Source organism: Carassius carassius, chromosome 24 (genome assembly GCF_963082965.1).
Source record: "Carassius carassius chromosome 24, fCarCar2.1, whole genome shotgun sequence".
Taxonomy (NCBI): Eukaryota; Metazoa; Chordata; class Actinopteri; order Cypriniformes; family Cyprinidae; genus Carassius; species Carassius carassius.
This window is the reverse complement of record NC_081778.1, coordinates 26,293,783-26,307,536: the sequence shown is the minus strand read 5'-3', so window position 1 is coordinate 26,307,536 and position 13,754 is coordinate 26,293,783. Positions and strand designations below refer to the sequence as shown.

At 34.9% G+C, this 13,754-nt stretch overlaps 2 protein-coding genes and 2 non-coding genes across 8 annotated transcripts; 2 read left to right on the top strand and 2 right to left on the bottom strand.

Annotated features, from left to right (window-relative positions):
* The first annotated feature begins 418 nt into the window (after window positions 1-418).
* Window positions 419-490, top strand: trnae-cuc (transfer RNA glutamic acid (anticodon CUC)). Its single transcript has one exon. It is a non-coding gene; the product is annotated as a tRNA-Glu (tRNA).
* A 458-nt stretch (window positions 491-948) lies between these two features.
* On the bottom strand, window positions 949-5,154 carry LOC132103525 (protein DEK-like). The gene is made up of 7 exons (XM_059508642.1): window positions 5,123-5,154; window positions 2,674-2,767; window positions 2,441-2,557; window positions 1,992-2,103; window positions 1,730-1,878; window positions 1,304-1,372; window positions 949-1,214 (listed from the first exon to the last, which is right to left on the bottom strand). Exons 1-7 carry the CDS (start codon window positions 5,152-5,154, stop codon window positions 1,203-1,205), a joined length of 585 nt encoding a protein of 194 aa, XP_059364625.1. The 3' UTR covers window positions 949-1,202.
* Window positions 5,108-11,187, top strand: LOC132103300 (protein DEK-like). Of its 5 annotated transcripts, none has more exons than XM_059508293.1 (11): window positions 5,108-5,204; window positions 5,738-5,912; window positions 6,612-6,820; window positions 6,936-7,030; window positions 8,388-8,508; window positions 8,659-8,961; window positions 9,084-9,203; window positions 9,580-9,691; window positions 9,796-9,941; window positions 10,302-10,370; window positions 10,460-11,187. In XM_059508293.1, exons 2-11 carry the CDS (start codon window positions 5,753-5,755, stop codon window positions 10,469-10,471), a joined length of 1,347 nt encoding a protein of 448 aa, XP_059364276.1. In that variant the 5' UTR covers window positions 5,108-5,204; window positions 5,738-5,752; the 3' UTR covers window positions 10,472-11,187. The 5 variants fall into 5 exon arrangements, with proteins under 5 accessions (XP_059364276.1, XP_059364275.1, XP_059364274.1 ...); XM_059508292.1 differs by having other exon boundaries at window positions 5,199-5,330; window positions 9,099-9,203; XM_059508291.1 differs by having other exon boundaries at window positions 5,199-5,330.
* Window positions 11,188-11,657: 470 nt separating this feature from the next.
* trnae-cuc (transfer RNA glutamic acid (anticodon CUC)) lies at window positions 11,658-11,729 on the bottom strand. The gene has a single exon. It is a non-coding gene; the product is annotated as a tRNA-Glu (tRNA).
* Between the last annotated feature and the right edge of the window lie 2,025 nt (window positions 11,730-13,754).

Genomic DNA, 13,754 nt, shown 5'->3' with positions numbered 1-13,754 from the left:
GCGGAATAAAGCTGCAGCGGCAACCTACGACCTCTATGGGCCATGACAGGAAATGTTAAAGCCCTAAAACGCATAGTACTGCGAACTCTACTGGCCACAAGGAGAAACTAAGTCGAGTGTGGCGTGGAGACAATAATTTCTTCTTAAATTTAATTATAATAATTTCTTCTTAAATTTAATTATCTAGTTTGTTAAATGATTGTGATTTATTTGTATTATATTAACTCCATGTATTGTAATGTAAGGAAAATTCTCAGTTTTCATTATTTGCTGGCAGGTGAATTTAAACACAGTAGTCCTTTAGAAGCACTGAGGTGTTAGCCATTGGTTGATTGTTTAAATTTAATTTATCTTAAAGAGAAGATAGTACGCTTTGTATAACTTCTAATTTGACATTTCTTGTACCATATTGCAGTAGTCCCTGGTGGTCTAGTGGTTAGGATTCGGCGCTCTCACCGCCGCGGCCCGGGTTCGATTCCCGGTCAGGGAACGACTTCTTTTTGATTTTTTTTGTTTTGTGACAGGATAGATTAATAAACGTACAAACTTCAAATCTATCTGCTACCTACAGCAGGAAAATGCGTTGTATAGCTCCACTAGGGGACTTCGCAAACACCTTATGGAGTATAAGGTGACTTAGAATTATTCTAATTAACACCCCCAACATTTTTTGGGCTCCCATTTTTTGATTATAAAAGATTAAAAACAAGCAACTTTGTTGTCATTTTAGCAAAAATATTGGAATTCGGGAAAATAAGCTTTGCATGCTTGACAAATGATGGGTTTCTATTCAAAAAGGTTTACAACTGCTCCACAGATTAACACATTAAAACAGTTTAAACTGGAAACTTTTTTTTGTAACACATAACAGAACCATATGTCTGATGATAACTGACATACTGGTTACTGAGGTCAGTGTATACAACAGAGGTCAACCCATTATGCTGCAATACAATAACAAGCCAAACAATTTCTAAATGTGGCATGTTTCAACAACCAAAACCATCCACATCATTAACTGTCAAAAAAAAAAATCTTTAGAAAATATCTTTTTTTTAAATACAAAAAAGTAGAATTTGCTAGAGAGTTGAGAAACCTTATATAAAATAAAAATAAGAACGACACAACAATGAACAGTGTAATAAAAATCGAGTTTCGAGTAATAAAGATCTTCATCCTCACTGTCCTTTTAAATATCAACTTCAGGATATCAACTGAAAAACAAGAAAATTACCCATTATAAAAGCTTCAAACTGACAGAATCGATTATAAAACACTGGTTTAGTATTTTGGAGGTACTTACACCTTTAACTGTCTCCCGGATGAATTCCTTTCTGCTGCTCAGATCAAAGTCAGGATACTTGTCATAAACCTACAATAAAGAGGAAGTTCATAAATAAGTATCTGGAAACTTTTCAGGATGTCAAACATTAGTGGAACATATCTATATCTATTTTAATGAACTACACCTGTTCTAGGACTCCTGCATGGACTTAAAGGAACTGATTTCATCCATTAAAAAATTACTGGACTTCAGTTGGTTACATACAATTGCAAAATGGATCAGAAAAGTGAATGTGCACCTAAGGTGAAACACCTCATTAGTTTGAAGACACCATTCAAGTTTGATATTTTGTTAATGCATTGACATTCACACATTTAAAAAAAAAAGCCACTGTAACCGCTCAAAAATCCATATTGTCCCGATAAATGCTTTGAAATAACATACTTTTCGGGTAATCTGGTTCATCGTAACTTCCTCCAAGTTGGCATCTTTCAAGAGATCCTTGATTGTCTCCTTTAACTGTTCTTGAGTTGGTGGGTATTTTTTAACCATCTTGATCAATGGCTGATCATCATCAGAGCTTTCACTTTTATCTGGAAGAAAAATACCGCATTTCAAACTCAGACAAAATAAAATTAAATAAAAAATAAAATTTTTAGATTTTAACTTCTGGTCTTGAATCTTGAAGCATTTGCTGCATTATTACCCTTGCTCTTGCTTGCTTTCTTTTTCCCTCGGTTGCTGCTGCTGTCAGCTTTCTTGGTTTTTGGGACAGGCTTTGCTGGAACTTTCCTCTTTGTTGCAGCTTTCTTTTTTGTCTAGGAAATTTGTGAATTAAATGGTGAGTTAAATGTAGTGTGTACGGTTACAACAGCAGTTAAGAAAATCAGATGGAAAAACTGAACACATTTCTGGGGCATCTGCAGATCTATAAATCAAAAGTGCTACAAAAGTTGTACTTGTTCTTATTATTGTGTCATAAATTTAATTTAGCCATTTCTTTCAGAGGCAGTTTAAAGTTTTCATTGTCCAGTTAAGCTGTAAATTAACTAATTGTTCATCAGCCATTTTTAATGAATGACTTAATCAGCAGACCAAAACAACAAGCTCAAATAAGCTTAAATTTATTTGAATTATGTGAAAGATTTGTCTAACCTTTTTTGCATTCTTATTTTCATGAACATCTTGGTCACTGTCATCTGATGCAGTCTGTTCTGACTTTTCTGATTTCTTTGTAGACTTTGTGGTGGAAGATTTCTTTGGAGGAGATTTCTGTTGATTTGGCGGACACAATACAAGCAATTTACGAATAGTAATATATTGCCTGAACTGTAAAAAAAAAAAAAGGAATATTGGGAGCATTTAGGAAAAAAAAACTTTTCACTCACTTCTTCCTCCTTGCTACCCTCTTCAGTAGCGTCATCATCATCATCATCTTCCTCTTTATCAGAAAATGTATCTTCACTGTCTTTGCAGTGCCGTCTAAGGGCCCAAAGATCAAAGGCATCCAGTCTTTTTTTCCGGCCTTGACCCTTACGCACAGAGATTGTTCCAGATTCTCTGAATCTTAAAATGATATTATGCACTGTAGATGATGATAACTTCAAACTCTTTGCAATTTTTCTCCGAGAAGCTCCTTTCTGAAATTGCTCCACTATTTTTTGCCGCAGCATTGGGGGAATTGGTGATCCTCTGCCCATCTTGGCTCCTGACAGAAGGTTGATAAACCAACAACAATGCCTTCGTCTTCTTCTACTTGGTTTTTAACGGCGGCTGGAATCCAGTGTAATTAGGTGCATTACCGCCACCCTCTGCTCCGGAGTGTGCGCGCGCTTCGGGGGTACGAGCTCAAAAAAAGTGCATCATGTGAGAACAGAACGCCAATGAAAAGTTTACCAGGCAGAGCTTTAAAGCAGTGGCGTGTCCACAAGGGAGAATAAGCTTTGACACTCCAGTTGCCACCCTAAAGCAGCGTATGGGATCGAAGTGCATTGAGAGCTGAACAGCCTGATTTTGACTGAAACAGTTTTTTTGAAAGTCAGATAATTCACGCACACACGTACAGAAACAACAGATCACTCACACACGCTTCCCTGTGATTTGTCAATAAAATGATTTTAAACAGAAAAGTTATAGCAAAAATATATTTGTGTTTTGAAGTAATCCAAATCCACAGCTTCATTTGTAGAGAGGCGCTGCACAGACAGGAAGGACTAATTTACTCATAATCGAGCTCTCACAAATGCTTTCAAATAAATGTAATTTTAGGTGGTCTCGAGCCCCTGACTTTGAGGTCCAACGCTAAATTGCCCTCGCGGTGCGGTCTGCCCTCTGTCCTCGATTTCTGCCGAGGGTAAGATGTTAATATTTTTGGTTGTGGACGATAAAAAAATGTATCCACGATCTGGTTTCGAAGAAATATCGTTGCATTGTGTGCTGCGCACATTCTATCAGCTGCAGTTCTGGCTCAGCGGAATGAATATACACAGCGACATACATTAACACCACAGTTAACTCAGCGGGACACTACACTTATTCACAATTTTTTAAAAATATTTTTTTAATCTGCTTTAATTCAGACGTGCGGTTTTTCTGAGCACAATCAAAGCGCGGATCGAAAACTAAAAAGCCCTTCAAACTGTGCCTGATTAGTAAGTTATGTTTTGTGCTAATACTGTCAAAACACACAAGGTTTATGTATAGACTCAGTTGGATATGTCTTAAATGAAAGTAAACAACTGAAATAATCGAATGTCTGTATATTAGATGTGTGCGGGTCTTAAGGTACAGTAGGCTGTCGACTGTAATTAAAGGGATAGTTCACCCTAAAATGTAATTTATGTCATTGTTTATTCACTCACATGTTGTCTCAAACCTACAGTATATAATTTTTTTTCTTGTGCTGCACACAAAAGAAGATATTCTGAAGAAGCTGATAACCAAACAGTTGCTGGTCCACATTAACTTTGATAGTAGGGGAAAAATACTCTGAAGTCACTGTGAACCAGCAACTGTTTGGTTTTCCACCTTCTTCAAAAAAGTGTTTATGTTTAGCAGAAGAAGGAAACTAATTCAGATTTTTTTTCTTCACCATTTTAATTTTTGGGTGAATTTTTCCTTTAATGTTAATAAAACACCAAACACACAGAGAAAAATGACTCAATAGTCTTGACTGAAAAACTTTAATTCAGTTGCTTTAATAGAAATCAGTGTATATCGGGCTTTATTTTTATATTTGTTCATTCAATTTTATTAATGCTCCTGCTAAATACACCTCTTGTACCTGAAAATAAAACACTTTATTTGTATAATATCTGTATTTGTAATGTGTATCTTTGTTCTCATTTTTTAATAACAAAGATAAAATAAAGACAAAGATTTATATCTTTACCCATGCACTGGCCTAAATATCTGCCACACTTTTTCATATTTAAAAGGCTTTATAAAAGGGAAATTAGTTTGTCTGTGATGCTCAAACAGCTTGCAGAATAGAAAAACCAACATGACAAAGAATCAGGATAAAATCATGATATTTCTAAAAAAAAAAAAAAAAAAGATTTGTTAGATTTTTATTAGGCTTATATCACCCACCCCTAGCTGAGGGAGAACAAACCCAGACTCCAAACCCCCGTAAAAATAATAATAATATTTGCCTATGGCAAACACCACTAATAATAAATAAAATAAAAAATATAATTCTGAACCTATCTTGAATATATCTGTAAAATACTGGAAACTCATGGATATTCATGTATGCTCCGCCCACTGAAACGACATACAGTCTATGGTGACGTCATGTGAAACCTATGAATAGGTTTTATGTGTCCGCGTGGTCACGTGATAGCCCGCCCTCTCTTTTCAAACGCCATGTTTACTGCGCACCACCGTCGCGACCAATTGGCAGCAACACTAACGTACAGTGAGTATATATATAAAGTATAAGCCCATGAGGTTTACTGAGGTTTTACAGTCTGTAACATTTTCTCTCAATTTTATGTTCACGTACACGAAGGCAGGACTTCCACGATTTGCTGCAAAAGGAAATGTAATTGTGTTTTTGTGATCAAGTAGGCGGGATGAATATGCTATTCTGCTGCGCTATCAGTCTAAAAGCTTTAAGTCGCCAGTTTATGTATGAGTAAACGTTTATTTTTTCTCACGTTTGATTTTGTAATTTACGTTTTCCGCCGTTTTCACATAGTTTACCTCACATTGGTCGTACTTTCCTAGTCTGTTAGCACGCAGGAGGTTTGTATCTGGGGTTTATACAACTGAGACACAAACGCGCCAAATTCGTTCTGCAGCATGAGCGCACTACTGATAATGTGATTAAAGGCGACGAATGGAGCTGTTGTTTATGTGAATTATACTAGTAATAACACGTCTACTAACAGTATTCTGTTGAATTGACGATTATAGCACAGAAACTTGTCTTTTTGTCCATTTATTTAGGGTGCAACTGAGATCATGAGTGAAAAAATGGAAGCTGTCGACTTAGAGGATGTTCCTTTGGATGAAAATTCAATAAAAGAAAAGGCGAAGAAAAAGAAGAGGAGTCCATCTGATGATACAGAGCAGGATGAATCAGAAAGCCCTAAACCTAGAAGCAGGTCTAAACCCAAATTGTGTAAGTTAATTCACATCAGCAATTGACGCCAAAGCTTTTATTTCAAGAATTGTTATTTTTGATTATAAGTATTATTACAGTATCATTACTTTGTATTGAGTTTTTATGAAAAAAATAAAATAATTCAGCTCATATATTAAATCATACCTGATTCCATGCTCAAACGTTACAGTTTTTGTCTTTTTGTAATTAGATTTTTAGATTAGATTCAACTTTATTGTAATTATGCAGAGTACAAAATAATGCAGAGCTAATGAAATGCATTTAGCATCTAACCAGGAGTGCAAGAATATACCCCCGGTTTCACAGACAAGGCTTAAGCCTAGTCCTAGACTAAAATGCAAGTCTGAGTTGTTTCAAATTAAAGAAACTTGTACTGATTGATCTTAAAATATATCAGTGCCTTTGTTTTGTCTCAAGATGCACACCAGAAATGTTTTTTTCTAAGGCATGTTTATAAAAATTACTTAAATGTCCTAATTGAACTATGGCCTAATCCTGGTTTAGGCTAAGCCCTGTCTATGAAACCAGGCCATAGTGTTTTATATACATATAAATGCAGAGTAAGTGAAGCTATGATTTACAGAATGTACAGTGGAGTTGCTATATACAGTATTGAGTATATACAGAATATAAATAGGAATGCAATGTATGTACATTATGAACAGAGCAGTAATGTCCTTTTAATTATCTTTGCAGTCGAGCCCGAAATTCTTGAAGGAAAACGGGAGAAAAAAATCATCCAGAGACTTGATTTGATGAGTAAACCGAAGGAAAAGCCAAAGATTGAGAGCACAGGAAGTGGCGCCAAACTGGGAGACATTGCACGGATTAATCACTCCATCGGAAAGCTTAAAGCGCCTCTGCTCAAACCTCTACATAAGATTGTATATGATCGCCCAGGAACTGTAAGGTTTAGTTTTAGAACTCATTTAACACATAAATGGCAAAAAGCATATGTTGCTACAGATTATTGTTAGATAACAGTTTGTAACTGAATAATGCTGCTTGATGTTCTTACAGGCGTCAACACTGCGTAAAAATCTTCGGCTGTTTAATGGATTTCCTTTTGAGGAGGACAGTAGCCTTTACAGCAAAAAAATGGAGAAGGTGAAAAGGTAGTCTATTTAACTGGTTTGACTTTTTTTTTCTTAATATATTTACACGTCGGTGGTATATAATAGGGGTGTCACTTTTGTGAAAAAATCATTTTCGATTTTTAAGACATAAGTGTTCATTGAATCGATTGTAAAATCGATTTTCCATGTCTAAATAAAAAGACGTTTCCTTTTTCAACATCAAATAACGGACGAACGTAAAAAGAGCACTGGAAACGCACAAGTCATCAATATTTCTTATTTATTGGCATGAAGTTTCGTGCAGAATAACAAACAGCAACAGGAGTGCAACATTCTCGAAGAAATATATATGCAGAGGGGACGGCTGCCATAACAAAAGAAAAACATCACTGCAGGCTTCAACCCGGCTGCATTTATGATTTAGGCAATTCAAAAATCTCCAAGATTATTTTAAATAATGATTCAATCCATTTCAAACAACTGTTCAAAAAATGAAACTGTTAATGGACTTGAGAACAGGCCATGTGTGTTTTTTTTATTGAACGTAACCGACACTTAGGCTAGGCGGCATAATGAAATGTGCAAAAAGGCTAGGGCCATTACAAATTTATTGGACAGGAAAACAAGTCGATCAACATTTTCGGGGGCCAGAGCAGAGCGTTTTTATTCACTATATGTCCAGCTGTTGAGAGAACGTGCTCCGACCGCACTGATGTCCCAGGGACACTCAGGTACAGCTGCGCAAGGTGGGGGTATTACTGCAAATTTTCCACCACAAAAGCCGGTCGCTGTCAGCTTGCAATGGTCCTTTTCATAACTCAGAATCTCCTGCAAATAGATGCGTGAATGAGGGGAATTTGCGAATTTACTTAACATTGAAATCATTCGCGCCAGACGCTCTATTCGCGTTTGGTGTGAACGCAGCATAAGAGGTCGCTTTCGACGTCACTGGGTCTTATAGGCGTGTAAAATTGCTGGTATTTTTTGTCTAGGTTTCGCAAGGCATACTGCACTTTCGGAATTCCTTATTTTCTTTTTCTGCTTGTTTGTTACATCTATATTTTTTAATTGTTTAATTATTTTTAAATTAATAGTGTACATATTTGGTTAAAATCAATTCCCTATTTTCATTTTCGAAACTTGGTCCGATCGATTGTGCAATCGATTTTCGAACTAAAAGTGACAGCCCTAGTATATGAAGGGATGAAGGCACAGATTATGTGTGCTCTGATAGGTATTATTGACAGTGACATTGTCAGACCAGTTTTTGTTCTGTGGTTTATTCCATGTCAACTCCACAAGAGGTCCTTGGATAATTATTCATAAAGTCAAATATTTTTCTAGTTGTCATTGGTTTAAAGTGGGTGTGGTAATTAGGTTTTTTTTTGTCTGGCAGGCTTCACAAGGAACAACTCAGAACCATTTGTCAGACTCTTGATCTGGAGAGGTCTGGAACGCAAATTATTCTTTCAGAGAGGATCATGAAATTTCTTACATGTCCAACCAACTCAGGAAAGGTGAGGTTTGTTTTTGTTTGTTTTTTAGGTCTGAATAATAACAATGCAACTTTTTATATCAGTTTACAGTCAATGTGATACTAGATATTTTGGAAATGAGTTTGTCTTCTGCTGTTTGCCAATGGCTTTTTGTGTATTTACTGTCTGTAGCCTGTCCTAAAGAAGAAAAAGAAGATGACCAAAGATGCCAAAAGAGAAAAATCTTCATCCAAAAGTAAAAAGTCCCAGAAAAAAGTAGAAAGCGGGAAGTCCAAACCCATTGTCACTGATTCAAGTAGTGATGATGATGATGACGATGATGATGAAGAGGGCAAAGAGAACAGTAAGGACACTTTGAAGTCTGCAACAGCAAATCAAGAACATAAAGACAGTGAAGATAAATTTTCTGATAAAGAGGAAGATGATGATGATGATGATGATGATGCTCCTGAAGAGGAGAGCAAGGAGGAAGAAGTCATTGAAAAGGTTTTTTTTTCTGTTTTTTTTTCCCCTAAATGCTCCACATTTATTGTTTTACAGTTCAGGCAATATATAACTATTCGTAAATTGCTTGTATTGTGTCCACAAATCAACAGAAATCTCCTCCTCAGAAGAAATCTTCAACCACAAAGTCTACAAAGAAATCAGAAAAGTCGGAACAGACTGCATCAGATGAAAGTGACCAAGACGTTCATGAAAATAAGAATGCAAAAAAGGTTAGACAAAAACACTTATTAATATTATTTGTGAATTCAGAATTTTTTTCACATAATTCAAATGAATTCAAGCTTATTTAAGCTTGTTGTTTTGGTCTGCTGATTAAGTCAGGTATTAAAAATGGCTGATGAACAATTAGTTAATTTACAGCTTAATTGGACAATGAAAACTGAGTTTTAAACTGCCTCTGAAAGAAATAGCTAAATTTCATTTATGACACAATAATAAGAACAAGTACAACTTTTGTAGCACTTTTGATTTATAGATCTGCAGATGCCCCAGAAATGTGTTCAGTTTTTCCATCTGATTTTCTTAACTGCTGTTGTAACCGTACACACTACATTTAACTCACCATTTAATTCACAAATTTAATAGACAAAAAAGAAACCTGCAACAAAGAGGAAAGCTCCAGCAAAGCCTGTCCCAAAAACCAAGAAAGCTGACAGCAGCAGCAACCGAGGGAAAAAGAAAGCAAGCAAGAGCAAGGGTAATAATGCAGCAAATGCTTCAAGATTCAAGACCAGAAGTTAAAATCTAAAAAATTTTTTATTTTATTTTATTTTTTCTTTAAAAGCTGTATTATTCTTCCAGATGAAAGTGAAAGCTCTGATGATGATCGGCCATTGATCAAGATGGTTAAAAAACCACCTACTGAAGAACAGTTAAAGGAGGCAATCAAGGATCTCTTGAAAGATGCCAACTTGGAGGAAGTTACGATGAAGCAGATTACCCGAAAAGTATGTTATTTCAAAGCATTTATCAGGACAAAATGGATTTTTGAGCGGTTACAGTGGCTTTTTCGATACTTTAAATATGTGAATGTCAATGCATTAACAAAATATCAAACTTGAATGGTGTCTTCAAACTAATGAGGTGTTTCACCTTAGGTGCACATTCACTTTTCTGATCCATTTTGCAATTGTATGTAACCAACTGAAGTCCAGTGATTTTTAATGGATGAAATCAGTTCCTTTAAGTCCATGCAGGAGTCCTAGAACAGGTGTATTTCATTACAATAGATATAGATATGTTCCACTAATGTTTGACATCCTGAAAAGTTTCCAGATACTTATTTATGAACTTCCTCTTCATTGTAGGTTTATGACAAGTATCCTGACTTTGATCTGAGCAGCAGAAAGGAATTCATCCGGGAGACAGTTAAAGGTGTAAGTACCTCCAAAATACTAAACCAGTGTTTTATAATCGATTCTGTCAGTTCGCAGCTTTTGTAATGGATAATTTTCTTGTTTTTCAGTTGATATCCTGAAGTGAAGAAAATGCCTTATTTAAAAGGACAGTGAGGATGAAGATCTGAAGATCGTGTAGAAAACTCGATTTTTATTACACTGTTCATTATTGTGTAGTTCTTATTTTTATTTTATATAAGGTTTTCTCAACTCTTTAGCAAATTCTGCTATTTGTATTTAAAAAAAAGTATTTTCTAAAGTTAAATTGGTTTTTAATTTGACAGTGAATGATGTGGTTTGGTTGTTGAAACATGCCACATTTAGAAATTAATTGTTTGGTTTGTTATTGTATTTCATCATAATATAATAATAATATTTTGGCAGTGTCAGCTTCCATTTCAGTGTTGTGCTTAAAGAAATTTGGCATATTAATTCTAATTTGAAAAGAGCAAAAAAAAACATTGTTTTTTTAATCTTTGTTTTGCTCTCATTTCTAGATGATTTTTTGTAAATATACTTTATATGTGCATTTTTCTTTCTTCTATTTAATGCAAGTCATAAGGAACAAATGTATCTCTTAATTTGAGATGTTACTCATACCAGCAGGTCAGTGTTAGATCAGGTTCTCTGATAAGTCCTGGGTTGACCTCTGTTATATACACTGACCTCAGTAACCAATATATCAGTTATCATCAGACATATGGCTCTGTTATAATGTGTCACAAAAACTAAAAAACAAAACAGAAACAAAGAGGTGTGTTTATTTTGAAATAAATTGATATTTCATAGAAAATAACCTGTCTGTTTATTAAGATTAAGGTTCAATTGCCACTCGATGGTGTTGTGCTTCAAAGTTTTTGTTCCAGTTTAAACTGTTTTAATGTGTTAATCTGTGGAGCATTTGTAAACCTTTTTGAATAGAACCCCATCATTTGTCAAACATGCAAAGCTTATTTTCCCAAATTCCAATATTTTTGCTAAAATGACAACAAAGTTGCTTGTTTTAATCGTTTTTCTTTCATAAACAAAAATGGGAAACCAGAAAATATTGGGGGTGTGTTATTCATATTTTATTAATAATAATAATGTTAATTAGAATAATTCTAAATCCCCGTATGCTCCATTAGGTGTTTGCTGAGGCCCCCTAGTGGATCTCGCCCTCCTAGCTATAAAACGGGCATTTTCCAAACAAATTTCTGTAGGCAACAGATAGATTTGAAGTTTCTACGTTTATTAAACTATTCTGTGAATAAAAAATTAAAGTCGTTCCCTGACCGGGAATCGAACCCGGGCCGCGGCGGTGAGAGCGCCGAATCCTAACCACTACACCACCAGGGATTACTGCGGTTGTTCGCAAGAAATGTCATATTAGGAGTTACACAAAGCGTAGTATCCTCTCTTTAGAATAAATTACATTTAAACAATCAACCAACGGCTAACACCTCAGTGCTTCTAAAGGACTTCTGTGTTTAAATTCCCCTTTCAGCAAATAATGACAACTGAGAATTTTCCTTACATTATAATACATGGAGTTCATATAATACAAATAAATAACAATCATTTAACAAACTAAGAGAAATTTAAGAAGAAATTATTGTCTTAACGCCACACTGTTTACTTCGTTTACTTCCTGACTGCAGGCGGGAGGAGAAACATGGCAGAAACATCGACAGGATTCCTTGATGAATAGAAAGTTCAGAAGAACAGCATTTATTTTAAATATAAATCTTATAAATCTTTTTTATATTATAAATGTCTACTGTCTTTTTTATAAAATGAATGCAAAATCAGTAAATCATAAACTACAAAATCGGTGTAATGCCAATATTTCCAACATCTGAAATGTAAGCATTTTCATATTTCTAGCTTTCCCGAAGCTCTGGAGGTGACTCCATGTGTCTGTGCAAGTTGTGAAAATTCTGAAAATTAATCTAGGAATTATTGGATTGTTGGATTTCAAATCAGTAGGGGTTGAGGCATCAAAAATAACCCAGTAACAAGCTGTTTTATGGAAGGTAAATGTAATATTATTACTAAAATCATATCAGTAATTATTCACACTACTAGTTAAAAAGTAATATTATTATTTCAACTATTAGTAACTAGCTACTGCCCAACACTGGTAATAAGTAAAGTAATAGTATTACTTTTGAAAAGAGTAACTAATGTGTAATAAATTACATTTTTGGCGTAACAAGCCCAACACTTGTTTCGAATTAGTAAGACTTCCTTTCTTCTGTGGAGATGTTAGGATTTTTGAATTACAACCTCACCATTGTCAACATTCACTTTCGTTGTATGAAAAAAAGATTAAAGTGAATACTGGATGTTGCCTGTCAATAACTTCTCCAAAGAACAACAGTCTTCAAGTATAGGCCTATGGAACAAGAGGGTCGGTAAATTGTCCCTTTGGGTGTGTGGCATCAAAAATATAGGTCTAATGTGAATAAAAAGCTATACTATACTTAATTGTCCAAATATTTTTAAGGCCACTATATAATTTAGGCCTATATTTCATTTAGAACATAAAAAAAAAATATATACGCAATGCCCCGAGTATTTATATAGTTAGGAATATTTCCAGTAATTTTACCAACAGCAGAGGGCAACATGCTACTTTACATGGCTGAGAAATAGTGAAATAGCATTTCCAAAATTATTCACTACATCAGGTGCACATTATGCATCTTTTCATATTTTTCACTCACAGTGCAAGTTAAATTCATCAGTTATTTTACATTTCAATTAAATTTTATGTAGAAATGTTGTAACTTTAGGAAGTTGGACCAAATAACGAATAAAGGAAAACCTGCAGCTAATATTTTGTACCGAAAATGTGTGCTCATTCAGCAATAGTGAAATAATGATGGGATGCTATTCTGACCACAGATCTCCTTCCACACATTTTTGATCCACCTGCCGATTCAATAATTACTCATTCATTCATGAACACATCACCAGTTATACAATTAGGTAGTTATACAATATGCAGGCCTGCAGTGAGATCAGAAATGTTCTAATCAAAGTGATTAGACTACATTTTCTTCCATAGGCTATTGCTGTTGTTATATTCATATCATATTAATCGGTATATCATATAACACTAAAAATCAGTAAAATAAACATCTGAGGTGTTAAAGAAGTGTTTTGGCATGTGCTTCTACATTTCAGACTTCCTAAAAGCAGGGACCGACAAATCTTTATCCTCTCACAAGCTCCTGTTTCTCGGGTTTTATGCTAAAAATCAGAGTTTGTAAATCAACTCGCAGCTGCATGTCCACCCTGTTCGTACCACCAAACCATGGACTTTGTTTTGAAATGTGTGGGAAAAGTTATTTAATACAAGCGTAGGTTTAAGGGCAA

What these genes read in the sequence shown, in the direction of transcription:
- LOC132103525 (XM_059508642.1), bottom strand. Translation starts at nt 5,154, where the DNA reads ATGGCGTTTGAAAAGAGAGGGCGGGCTATCAC. An exon ending in AAAATAAGAATGCAAAAAAG is followed by an intron (nt 2,104 to 2,440) that starts GTTAGACAAATC and finishes CAAATTTCCTAG; the next exon opens with ACAAAAAAGAAAGCTGCAAC. An exon ending in GAAAGCAAGCAAGAGCAAGG is followed by an intron (nt 1,879 to 1,991) that starts GTAATAATGCAG and finishes TTTTTCTTCCAG; the next exon opens with ATAAAAGTGAAAGCTCTGAT.
- LOC132103300 (XM_059508291.1), top strand. Translation starts at nt 5,232, where the DNA reads ATGAGGTTTACTGAGGTTTTACAGTCTGTAACATTTTCTCTCAATTTT. An exon ending in GATTTGCTGCAAAAGGAAAT is followed by an intron (nt 5,331 to 5,737) that starts GTAATTGTGTTT and finishes CCATTTATTTAG; the next exon opens with GGTGCAACTGAGATCATGAG. An exon ending in GAAAGCAAGCAAGAGCAAGG is followed by an intron (nt 9,692 to 9,795) that starts GTAATAATGCAG and finishes TTATTCTTCCAG; the next exon opens with ATGAAAGTGAAAGCTCTGAT.